This window comes from Diadema antillarum, unplaced genomic scaffold (assembly GCF_040938485.1).
Source record: "Diadema antillarum isolate AM-2024a unplaced genomic scaffold, OU_Dant_1.0 seq00001497_RagTag, whole genome shotgun sequence".
In the NCBI taxonomy this organism is placed as follows: Eukaryota; Metazoa; Echinodermata; class Echinoidea; order Diadematoida; family Diadematidae; genus Diadema; species Diadema antillarum.
This window is the reverse complement of record NW_027272234.1, coordinates 1,094,320-1,107,500: the sequence shown is the minus strand read 5'-3', so window position 1 is coordinate 1,107,500 and position 13,181 is coordinate 1,094,320. Positions and strand designations below refer to the sequence as shown.

The window sequence follows — 13,181 nt, the reverse complement described above, 5'->3', positions numbered from 1 at the left end:
GGGTGGGGGGGGGGTGGGGGGGGGGGGGGGTGGTGGGCCGGGGTCTCGATCTGACAAGTTGTGGTGTTAAATGAAGGACAACTTTTTGTTTGCATAGAATTTGGATATAATTATTATACAATATGCCAAACAATTATAGACAAAGAGAATGATTTACTTTGTACATGTATATCAATATTCAATACCAATATCTTTTTTTTTTTGTTCCCAGTGGATAATTGAATTGAATGCATAGGATCCCATCTAACTCTTCAATACAGAATCTGGAGTTACATGCCATGCCCTCTCTCCCCTTCCCTGATAATAAAGTGTCAACTTACCTTCCATGTGCTGACCTTATAACCTCCCATACGACCTGTTTAACATGTACATGTACTGGTGTATGTTAAATGTTAGTTTAGCACAGTGCACAATTTGCAGATGATATACAACTTGGGATCAGAAACACAGGTACAGAAATACAACTAAAAAAAAAAGAGGGAAAGCATGTACACTACTCAATCACAATTTAATGCTATACCAATCAACAGTCACAAATCAAAATCCCATCTACGGAGTAAATGTGGTCAACAGATAGTTCAAATCTTAGGACTCAGTGAAAATATATGTAGTAAATGCTTATAAAGTCCAATGTGGTTAAATGCTCTTAATTTCAGAACAGGTGCAACCAGACATTGTTTATGTATTGATAGTGACAATACTGGTGTTCATGTACTCACTACATCTAATGCCATTTCAAGTAAGCAAAGATTAAATGGCAATAAAGCAACAGTTGCATCATGTTCTGTCTTCTGCACAAATGAAACATAAAATATAGACTGTTTAATATGAATAAGTACTTTGATTGATCAATCATCAAATTCATGCTACTCCTTTTACAAGCAAAACTATAGGAAACATGTCATGCCTCCTTTGGCAGAAATTGATAGATGTTTCCACTGCAATGGAGCATGATTTGAGCCAATTTCTTTTGAAATATCTGCATCGCACCCACATGAAATAAAGATGAATCACACAATCAATTTAGAATTCAACCTCTTTTATCAAAATAGGGAGAAAAAAAAATCTACACCATAGGCAGTCTATATGCTCTGACAGATTGTCAATTCATGCAGAAGCCAAAAATCCACAACTCTTAACATATCTACACTGCATGCCAATATATATGCATCATGCCATGAACATGGCTCGAAGCCTGAAAATGAGACTTTCCAAGTATCTCAAGGAACAGTCGATAGGCAGATCTTCACAGCAACCAAATATTAGTCAACTGATTTTACAGCTTAGTACCGGTTAAGTACCAGTATTCCTTATTCCCCAACCCTTGTTACATCCCTGTTTTGATAAAAGGAGGTTTTTCTTGAACAAGTAATATGTACATATCATGAAATCTAAAATAAACACAGCACAAAATATGACTGACAAGCAAGGTCCAGTCACAGGTCTGATATGACCTGATATTACCTGAAGAACCAGTAGAATGTTCGGTTTGTCAACAGATCCAGCGCTGGGTCCTAGTTAGGACCACATACATACATCGCTGGGCTTCAGTTTGAAGCCTTTACTCCATCGATGGGCCTTTGTTAAGACCTGATCCAACGGAGGGTTTCAGTTGAAACCTGTTCCACCGCCGGGCCTCTGTTTGAAGCCAACTCAATCGGAGGGTCTCTCATGAGACCTGATCCAACGCTGGGCCTTGGTTAAGACCTGTTCCATCGAAGGGTCCCGGTTGAGACCAGATCCATCGATGGGCTTCAGTGTGAAGCCAGAAAATTTAATGTTTCAATTCGTCGGTGTTGCTTCCATCGTTGGGTCTTAGTTAAGACCAGCTCCAACGCTGGGTCTTTGTTAAGACCAGTTCCATCGTTGGGTCTTGGTTAAGACCAATCCAATGCCAGCAAAAATTAAATGAGTGCATTTTTGTACATATCACTTTCTGTCAGTTCTTAGAACTATGCTGCTATTGCTGTAAGATACAATAAACATGTATAACTCATATGTCAAATATATCAAAAGCTTGGGTGCCAATTCATGTTCTGCTTTTCTATAAGAACTCCTTAACACTATAGCGTGTATAAACACAAAGTACATTTACAACTAAGAATCATTATTTTTGCCTTTTTAAATTTTTTCCCCTGCTAATGCAATGTACAGGCATCTAGCTACATGCATATTCATCCCCAAAGCATGCTCTGCCATACAGGAATGTAAGTTGCAACACATCTTTATCTCAATATCATATTCACTTACCCAGGTTAGGGGTGCAAGCTCAAGGAACATGTAGAAACTCTGAACTTCCTTTTCTGAACAATAACAATTCTATCCATATCCGCTTGGAGAACAAAAAGTAAAGGCTCAAGATCCTCATATCCGATGTCTCTCAATGCAAATATGTAACATATGGGTAAAAATGCCCCTTTTTCTGCAGGCAAACTGCATATAAAAAGCATTACTTATGTAAGAAGGACTCCATTTGCTTGGTCACACATATCAGTTTCTTTAGAAAATTAAATATCTATCTTTATTTGCACCATAAGTGCCTCAAGCTTCCAAGGTATAAAAAGAGAGAAAGATTTGTCCACAAAGTCTTCTTCATATATGCAAATTTCAGGTTTTCTCACAACTTGATCCTCCAACACAAGCAAACCAAAGTACAATGTACTACCACAGAAATGCATATAACTGCTCAGTAACAAGAATGCAGGTTGCACATGTGCTACATGTCCTGAAATTTAAATTGCAGCTTACAAGTATTTCAGTGAATAGGTAACATCTGTCATGGGACAGATGACAAGCATTTGCACCACTATCAGCAATCTCCTTTTACCGAGAACCTGAACAGGGTTGCACTACTTAAGTATAATATTCACAAATGTTGTTAACAAAACAAACATTTAAAAAAAATCAACAAAGAATCACAGAATGTGAATGTATACAGTCCTACTGGTGATACTGCATATAACATTAAGCTATGTTTCAACTGCAATGGAACAGTCAAGACTTTTTTTTTTCCAGGTTTCTCACTGGATGGGACAAGAGTCAAACTTTGGCAAAACTGTAGAAGACGATCACCTTCCATTTTTGAAATGGCTGAATTGCAGATACCTGCATGGCTTTCCTACTAGGCATTCTTCCCTGGCTTACCAAGTGAATGATGACACATTTGTGAACATTATGATGTCGCTTGTGCATTCCTTCATACTTGGGAGATCCCAGCTTTTGTTTCAGTGCTGATTGTTTGCTAAATATTATGTTGACATTTTCACACTGACACAGCACTACAGTAATTGCATGCTGACCACAATCAATTTGAATCCACATCTTGCTACCAAGAGTGAAGAGTAATGCACCGAGAACAAGACAGAATAACAATTTTCCTGACATTTTGACCTGCTGACAGCTCACATGTCACCAGTCGATTAATCAATTGTCCACAGCAATGTGCAATAATCTGTCTTGATGATGTCAGTTTTGGAACATTTTCTCCAACCGTGACATACCAAAATTACACAATGTAGAGTGGTCTCATTCCAAAACAGCCACTGGGCGCAACACTTGTACAAAGACTGTAAGAATATCGTACCATGGTTCTCCCTTGGCAAAGAATTTTCCGTGCCAAATATTGGAGGGAACCTGATCACAGTTCACATCTGCACATTTGATTATGCAATATGTGTTACACACCATGAAAAGGAAAATGGTATTAGATGCTTGAATGATCAGAGGGATTTAAAATGATGCGAAGATTACTGGAATAAACTGTCACAATATTTCATAAATGACAGAGGACCCGACTACAACATAAAAACCGACTGAAGTAATACTTAGGTGGGGATTGGAAAATTAACAATTTTGACATTACAATGTACTTACAGCTATCTATTTGACAAAGCTCTTGCTGCCATGAAACAACAATAATCTTGCACTTTGCTCTCACAAAAATTAACATCTTAATTTTGGCAAGTATTCAGAGATTCAAATTTGTATGATTGATACAAGGGGGAGATGTAAGTAAAATAACGCAAATCATTTAAATGATGGTTGGAGGTCAACAAGAGCATTGCATACATGATCTCTCAGATTTGAAAAGTTTGAATACCGACGTTCAACAGGAGCTCACTTTTAATACTTTGTGTTAATCAATGCAAAACTTGCCAAACTGGCATATACACAGAAGTGTCAGAGTCAAAACATTGTGGAAAGTCAATCCTGTGAAAAAAAAAACAAATGTTCATTTGCTCTCACAATCTCTTCACACATCTGACACAGCAGTACCAATCTGAGGGTTTGTAGCACTGCTACTGGCACTGACTGCAAGTACAAATTCAGGAAGATAACAGCGCTTTTGTTCCACATTCTCACACACAAAGTTCCCTACGGGTTTTCTTCAGCACTAGCCTGAGCATCGGACTGTCCTGCCTCTGGCTGGTTCTGTTCCAGCTCAACTGGGACGGTTTCTGCAGGCATAGGCTCCGCTGCTGCCTGTGGCATTCCAGGGTCTTCTTGAGTGTTGGAGTTTGGACTGGAAGTGCCCTCCTTGGCAGGCGGTACAAAGGCCACAGATGGCATGGCTGGTTCAGGGGTAGTACCATGGGTGACAGGACCTTCCTTGGGTATATCATCAAGTCCTGGAACATTGCCAGGTGGTGCTCCTTCATCTGGATGACCAGCCTCAGAAGTCTCAGGCTGGGGCACGAGGGAGGGAACTGCAGCTGATGACATCTCTGGGTATGCTGGCTCTGTATCTTCTGTCGGTTTGTCAGGTTCGTAACTGTCTGCAGCCTGAGATGGTTGACTCTGGACAGGAGCTTCAAATGGCTGGACCGGCTGAGGTGCCTGTGGTGTGTCGGACTGCTTGATTATTGCTTCCTGTGGGAGTCCTGGGGCAGAGGCGGATGCATCTGGCACAGCACCTTCAGGATTGGTCCTCTGGTTCCCGCTTGAGCTGGCTGACACCATTTCGGGCGTAGGAGCCTTCCAGTCCAAGAACTCCCCTTTAGGAATATCCCGGCTTCCATTCCTGTCTCTATCTCTATCTTGACGATAGTCCCTATCTCTATCTCTCTCGCGCCATTCCCTGTCCCTATTTCTGTCTCTACCCCTGTCACGGTCACGATCCCTGCCGCGATCTCTGTCTTGCCAGCCACGATCTCTGTCACGCTCTCTGTCACGCTCCCTGTCTATATCCCTGTCTTGATCGCGTGATCGGTCAAAACCCCTATCCTGATTGCCAAAACGGTCATCTCTGTCACGGTTAAAGGATCTGTCATCGCGGTCTCGCCTCCAGCTGCGTCCCTGTCGCTCCCTGTCGTCTGATCTTCTGAAGTCGCGGTCTCGAGGGCCTTCTGCCATTCTCATGTCAATGTCTCTTGAGTAGCTGGGTCCTTGAGGTCTGTCTCGTGGTCCGTCATTGCCACCTCTGTTTCTCTCTCTCCAATCAGGATTCCCTCCTTGCCAGCGACTTGGAAACTTGTTTCCTTCTTCCTGAGGGGCATTGCTCCAGCGGCTTCCACTTGGTCGTCTAAGATCCTCATCTTGCCTCTCACCCCCATCTGGTTTGTCAGGCATCAGAGGGGATATATTCGGTCCAGGTCTAGGCTTGTTTGGATCATTGCTGTCAGGAGGCACAGCCTGCCCTATTGGTAGCATACCTCTATTTGGAGGTGGGAGTCCCTGACTGGGTGGTGGCGGCATACCATGGGGAGGCACCATTCCTTGAGGCATTGGCCCACGTGGAGCTCCCATTCCGGGAGGCGGCATGCGCATTCCACTATTTGGATACTGGACAGATCCAGGAGGACCTGCTAGTCTGATGTTCTGCATTGGGGGAGCAACGCGGATCATGCCGGGATGTAATCCTCGAGGCATCATTTGCTGGCCAATGACTGGCCGTACCATTCGCAAAGCTTGTCCTGCAAATCTGTTTATATCACCAATCTCCGGACGAACAGGCCTTCCTTGAATACCAGGAAGTTCCGGACGCACAGGCCTTCCTGGCATACCAGGACCCTGAGGATTAAAGCCCTGCTGCCCTATGTCTTGCCTTTGGCCTGATTTTTCGCCATATAAAGGAGGTATTTTCTCTCCACTTCTCTGTTCTGCAGCTTTCTCCTCTGCAGCTGTGCTCTCTCCAACTGAAGGAGACTCAGGTAATCCCATAGATGGCCTTTCTCCCATTCTACTCTTCAATATACTCCTTCTCATCACAGATTCCAGTAGATTTGGTTTCTCTTGTCTCTCTGACTGCCCCATTGATGACCCATCACTAGTGTCAGGCTGATTACCAGTAGAGCTTGTATTTGGTAGTGCTGCTACTCCGACTGGTCTTGGTCCTGCTCCACCTCCATGTAGTCCTGCAATTGTTCCAAGAGGTCCTCCAATCCCAGGTAACTGACCGGCTCTTATTTGAATACCAGGAGGTCTAGGGGGCCTGAAGAGTCCATGAAGTGCAGGATTACCTTTGTTTTCTGCTGCTTCTCGTTGCTGTAATACTGTTTTATTAATTGCCTCTGTAATAGCCTGTGGAGTAAGCCCTAACAAGCCCGGATTATTGAGCAATGACTGTATTGGGCGGACGGCTGCCATGGACGTTGCTGCAGTAGCTGCTACTGAAACGGCAGGTGGAATAGGCTGAAACATGGATCTTGGAGGAGGCATCCGCTGTCCTGGAATCATTCCTGGATTAAGGATTAGCCCTTGGGTGACTCCTAATCCAGGTATGCTGAACTGTGGCCTTATTCCACCAGGCATGACCAGAGAAGGCTGTGTGACGACAGTGACTGGCAATCCAGGAAGCTGATTGGGAACCTTGGGTTCTTCACTTCCTGCTGGTTTGGGTTCTGCAACTCCTGGTTGTGCCTTCTCTCCCTCTTGGGTTGTACTCTCTGCAGTGCTAGCTTGGCTGGACGCTGGAACAGGTGGCTGCATTGCTTGTGGTATACCAGGAGGAATCATTCCACCAGGGGGAGGGACACCAATTGGCGGGGGATGCCCAGGCACAAATCCTGGGGGGAACCTGTAGCCAGGAGGAGCCATCTGGCCGAACCCGACGAAGGGAGGAAAGACTCCGCCAGGCATGACAGGCATACGAACCATGTGTGGAGTGGCAACAGGTGCTGCTCCTGTCACTGTAGCAGCAGCAGCTTGGGGCTGAGTAGCAACAGGTGGCATTGGGACCGGAACGGGAGCAACAGGTGCTGGCTGAGTGACTGCTGGTATGGCTGCAGCAGCAGCAGCAGCAGCAGCTGGAGGCTGTGCTGGAATCTCTGCGCCTGTTGATGGAAGTGGGGGTGCTGGAAGTGGCGGTGCAGGAGCAACTGGAGCAGTTTTGGCTTCCTGGGGAGCCTGACGGGCAGTGAGAGCTGCTGCAGCAGCAGATGCAGTCGAGGCAGCCGCTGCTTCGGCCGCTTTGATTGCAGCATCTCGGGCAGCTTTGGCTAAAAGGATATAGGAAGATATATGAAATGTGAGATTTAAAGAGGAATATTGAGCCATTTGGAGGGATAGAAATACATCCAAAAAGGTATACTTTGATACAAATATCTTCCAATCTGTTAGCAGACAACACTGCACATTTGCTGTATGTGGCAAAGCTGATGCCTTTCTTACAGGAAGATGAACAAAAGAACTTCAAACATTCTTTTAACCCAAAGGATGCTATCTTTAATTTGCAATGCAATACAAAACTTCCAAGATCAGCTTGATGTGCACAGGTGACATAAGCACTGGTTGACCGACTGATAGATTCAGTGACCTAAATGCGCAACACTATCATTGCTTTCTTGGTAGTGTCATATACTTTCAAATGTTTTCTTATGAAATGCAGGCTTAAACAAGAGACCAACATAATATTGACCACAATTCAGGCCAATATATCTATATACCTATATATATATATATACATATATAGCTATATATCTTTATCAACATTCAAAGGGGAGAGTACAGTGAAACCCTGTTATAACGAGGTCCGTGGGACCGGTGATATTACCTTGTTATAACCGGTACCTCGTTATATCCGTACGCATCAAAAACAAAGAAAAACATAAGCACGACATCATATACCAATCAATGAAAGTTAAGAACATCCTTTTGCGTTGTTATTACACAATTATGGATCATTATTATTGAGAGAATAAAGGGAAATTATATGTGAATTAGACGAAAAAGTAGGGGCTGAAATGAGTTAAATTTTTATCGTAATAATTTTAGTTTATAGTTAATAATAAAGTTTTTATCAATCATACACATTCATATCTAAATTATCATTTGTTAAATGATAATGAACAAATCCAGATCTATTCAAACTAGTAAATGTGTTTGTTTCTTTTTCTGAACACCCATTAAGCATGTTGACATGCGTTATTCAACTATTTTTACGCTACCGTCACCAGGCGGGATTGCGATGATTTTATTAATTATTTCGGCTTTAATCATTCGAACTCTTATTTGCTAACCAGCAAAAGAACTGGAAGGCGGAACTAAAAATGGAGAGGATACAATGATGAGTTGCACACGCATTTCAATTGTCCATTTTTGACCACAAGTGTCGTTGCATGAAAAGTTTTTGAATGCGTTATCCTTTTTTTTTCCTTGTTGCGCTGTGGTCTGACCTAATATCACGCACGCGCATCTCGCGAAAAAGAAAATCGAATGATTGTTTAATGATTCAGTAAGAATATCGGAAGGCATTGCTATGTCTTATTGCGTGGTTTAGAAGAAAACATGGAAGGAGCGGTTCTCTGCAAAACGGGAAAAAGACGTGGATAGCGTGAATTCGATTTTCAATGTTTCGTTTGTCGCGCGCAACAATTTAGTCAAGAAATGGAACCTCGTTATATACAATCAAATTGCTTATATTTTTCTCTATCATGATGCACCGAAATTGTCGTTATAACCGGAATCTCGTTATAAGCAATTCGTTCTGTCAGAGGTTTCTGTCAAAGCGATCACCTCGTTATAAGCGGTTCCTCGTTATAACCGAACTCGTTATAACGGGGTTTCACTGTATAATTTTTTACTCCATGGATTACTGTCCTTCTGTAACGTCACTTCAGACGAACTTTCCCAGCTATAAAGCTCACCTTCTCGGACTTCAGGGGGAAGTGTCTCCTCATCAACCATGCCCCCCTGTGCGATGACCTCATAGTTCCCACTGGACGGCAGTTCCTCCCAGGGTATGTAGCTGACGCCCTTCTCCACATCCCAGTATTCTTTGTAGTTGGCATCCTTCATGCCTTTCCCCAGGGCCCAGGCGACCTGGTGGAGTGTCAAGTATCAAAGGAGGTCAGTCAATGAGTGGACAAATGAAAATTTTATTTAAACAAATGATCAATGATTGTTCTTTTGTCCTACTGAAGCTTGCCTTGTGACACTACAAGGACTTTTAGTCACATCCTACTGACATGACAATGGCCCGCCGTTCAAATTGTACCCAGAAAACTATCAAAATCACTTAATTCATACCATAGAAATATAACCATGAAATCAGGACCTGTACTCACAAGTCAACAGCTGCAAGTGCTTAACCAAAGGTATTTGACTGATATGGATATTTGTAATGATCAAAGGAACCTAGAGCACCGAAAATCATGCTGACTGTGGCTAAGATTGTCAAAAAGTTTTATCATCAAAGAGGGCAGTGACATTTACACACTCTGGAAACATCCATATCTTGGTAAATAATGTCAATATCTAAAATGCCATGTATACATCTGTGACACAACAAACACACACACAATATCACAACCACTCCATTTCTAAACAACACGACAAGAGTAACATGGATATAAAAATAATGCATAATATTATGTCAATCCACCCCTGCCCATTAAGAAGTTTTCATAAAATGCTTTGGAGAAGATGACATAGTTCACTAATCTATTCCTTATTCGTCCCGACATGTGGAAAACTGCAGTTTTGTATTTTGACATGGTCTCAATTTGTATTAAAGTGACTAACTGCAGCCACTGCACAGTAAGCACACACTTTCAAGAGTGTCCTTACCTTCAGGTTGTTTCCATGCAGTCGTACATCCTTTATCTTCTTCAGAGTCTTGTGCGCTTCTTGTCTCTTCGCCATGCACACATACGCACAACCCCTCGTGGCGATGATCTGAAGAATACGTCAATCAAGACAGTGTGATATCCAAGCACTCAATTCATTTGGACTGAAGTCACATCATCTTGTTTGATGCAAGCAAGAAGTTTTCTCACACTATTTTGCATAATGAACATTAACTTAAAAATTCTCTACATGTTTGAGCACAGCTTTCACCACATATTTGCAACTCCGAACAATATACAGTAACTGCAGTAGTTGTCTCACTATCTGAATATATTGCACAACAGCAGAATTGACAATGGGAGTGGCAACTACTACCAGGACTTCACTTTAAAGCCACAACACAGTTCTTATATGCCTGCAGAACTGTTGATTATTGCTAAGAAAAATGTACACATATGCATACAAAATGTGTGAAATAACGCTGTAATAACACAATTTCAGTTAGGTAACAATGAAAATGTAGATAGATTAGCCAAAGGGGTTCGCCAGAAGTCCATAACCTCAGAGCTTATACCCAATCACGACGGTTACATAATTTCTAAAAATCAATTATTGATAATTGACAAATCATGTCACAGCAATATCCATTGATCTTTTGCGCTGGAGTGAATCTCAGACAGTGTGTTACATGTTATCTCAAACAGAACTGTAAAAGCAATGGTTTCACTTCCTAAGGATAAAAAAAAATTGTCGCGTACGTTTCTTGTAGGGCTTCCTTCCGAGCGTCTGTACTATTTGCAATCAGGAGGATTTCATACAATCTCACCAGAAAAAAAAAAACCAAAAAGATTCCAAAGAGCAATCAGATATGAGTATTACACACATCTAAATGGGCCAAAATAATTATATCCACAAGTGTCACAATGTGTCTTGCCCATTCGCGTACAAGAAATTGTACGCAAATGGGATATAACAGATTTTAAAAAGTGATTAACAGATAAAAAGAGATATACAAGGGTAAAAATGTATGGCAAAAAAGGAATGTGCTGTAAAAACTTAACATTGGGCCCTTAAGTTAGTTGACCCTTGCCTGTGACCTTTGACCTTGTGGTGACCATCCACTCCCCAAGGGACATCTACCATCCAAGTTTGGTCACAAACAGACCTATGGATCAAAAGTTATGACCCATAATAGAAATGTGCCATAAAAACTTAACATCGGGCTCTAAAAGTTTGTTGACCCATGCTTGTGACCATTGACCTTGTGGTGACCATCCACTCTCCAAGGGACATCTACCATCCAAGTTTAGTCACAATTGGAGTTATGGATCAAAAGTTATGACCCATAATAGAAACGCGCCATTGGGCTCTGAAAGTTCGTTGACCCCTGCCTGTGACCTTTGACATACCTGCCAACATTTCAAGATGAAATATCTTACTCGTGGATTGCAAAAATCTTATTTTATATGCAAACTGAAGCTAAAAATCTTACTTTCAGTAAAATCTTCAGAAAGTACACATGAAAGGTATATCTAAGTATTTTTAAAAAATCTTATTTCTCCGACAGAAAATCTTATTTTGCAATTTTTAATGTAAGAAATCTTACTGAATCTGTTAAATCTTATTAGTTGGCAAGTATGCTTTGACCTTGTGGTGATCATCAACTCCCCAAGGGACATCTACCATCCAAGTTTGGTCACAAACAGAGTTATAGATCAAAAGTTATGACCCATAATAGAAACGTGCCATAAAAACATTGGGCTCTAAAAGTTTGTTGACCCCTGCCCGTGATCTTTGACCTTGTGGTGATCATCCACTCCCCAAAGGACATCTACCATCCAAGTTTGGTCACAAACGGACCTATGGATCAATAGTTGTGACCCATATTAGAAACGCAATGTAAAATGTGAAACATTGTGTGACCCCTCTTCCCTCGAAGTTTGATTGCAATTGAAGCCCAGAGTAAAGAGTTATTGAAGTTTTTGTAGCGTTATGGACAGACGACGGATGGACAGATGCCGCAGGCGATCCCTTGGTCTCCCCTCGACAAAAATCGGGGAGGCTTTTGTATTCTATCATTGGGACATGAAGAAAAAAACAATCAGTTATCAAGGAGCCTCCTGCAGAGTCAAGGAGACTTGGCAGTTCTGAATAAAATTTCACAATTTGATTTTTTTTTGTAATTTCACACATATCCTAAATCATGTTTTCACATCATCAAGCACCTTTGCAGGGATCTTACCTCAATAGAGATGATTTCCCCATATTCCTTGATCAGTGCCCTGATGTCAGACTCCGCCACGGTCTTGGCGAGACGCCCTAGCCACAGTGTGGTACTACATACTGAAGAGCATATACCAAACAGTACAAAAGATGTTAGGTATGGCCATGCATGTACGGGTGTTACTGTCATATGGACTGCACAGTGTCTTTCAAAAAGAGGTATGAGGTTGTGGATCTAGCGTTATTCCTAACTTTGCTCAATTTTTATTGCATAACCATTCATAACTTACCCTGATAAAATTGGGACAATGACCAGAAAGGAAAAAATTATCATTTTTTTTTTTTACATCGGGCGATAAAACCACAGGAGAGAGTGAGGGGTACCATTTCAACAGACACACACCAAAACTTTCTCCAGGTAGGTATCTACACACACTGATGGGACCATCCCACCCACCAGTCATCAAAGTGTGTTATATAAACAAAACATATTCATATTCATTGATCTCAACTACATAGAGACCTGTAGTTATAATCCATGCATGTGATCGGCGCACGGTGTGTGAATCATTCTCTGTCTGCAATGTTGCACAAGCTTGTTGAGTGTATCAAGGGAATGTTACAGCACTTGTATTCTACCCTGACAATACAGTGGCGGATCCAGGAAAGGGCGCACCGGGCGTGTGCCCCCACTTTATTTTTTGTTACAACAAAAGAAATAAAAAGGACAAAAAAATGGAGGGGGGCGTGGACTCCCTTTAATTTTCTAAAGGCGCCCTCTCTTAACGGAATTCTTGGATCCGCCACTGCAAAACCTAGGTAATTTCAAGGTAATATCAGGGTAATATTGGCGAACGAATTTGGCAAAAGTTACTGCGGCAACATCCAAACAACATTTTGCGTGAACCATTTTTAAAAGTAGGGTAAAAAAGTTACCAAGATGCTACCCTGAC

General features: G+C 42.0%; 1 protein-coding gene across 1 annotated transcript in view; it reads right to left on the bottom strand.

The window, feature by feature from the left end:
* Positions 1 to 984: 984 nt before the first annotated feature.
* LOC139710097 (uncharacterized) overlaps positions 985 to 13,181 on the bottom strand; it is a 31,138-nt gene continuing 18,941 nt past the window's right edge. Inside the window, exons 11-14 of the mRNA XM_071622037.1 lie at positions 12,248 to 12,348; positions 10,006 to 10,113; positions 9,084 to 9,258; positions 985 to 7,436 (exon numbers count right to left, since the gene is read on the bottom strand). Of these exons, the coding sequence (XP_071478138.1) occupies positions 4,375 to 7,436; positions 9,084 to 9,258; positions 10,006 to 10,113; positions 12,248 to 12,348 (3,446 nt within the window). The 3' untranslated portion in view covers positions 985 to 4,374. The remainder of the gene's footprint in view (positions 7,437 to 9,083; positions 9,259 to 10,005; positions 10,114 to 12,247; positions 12,349 to 13,181) is intronic.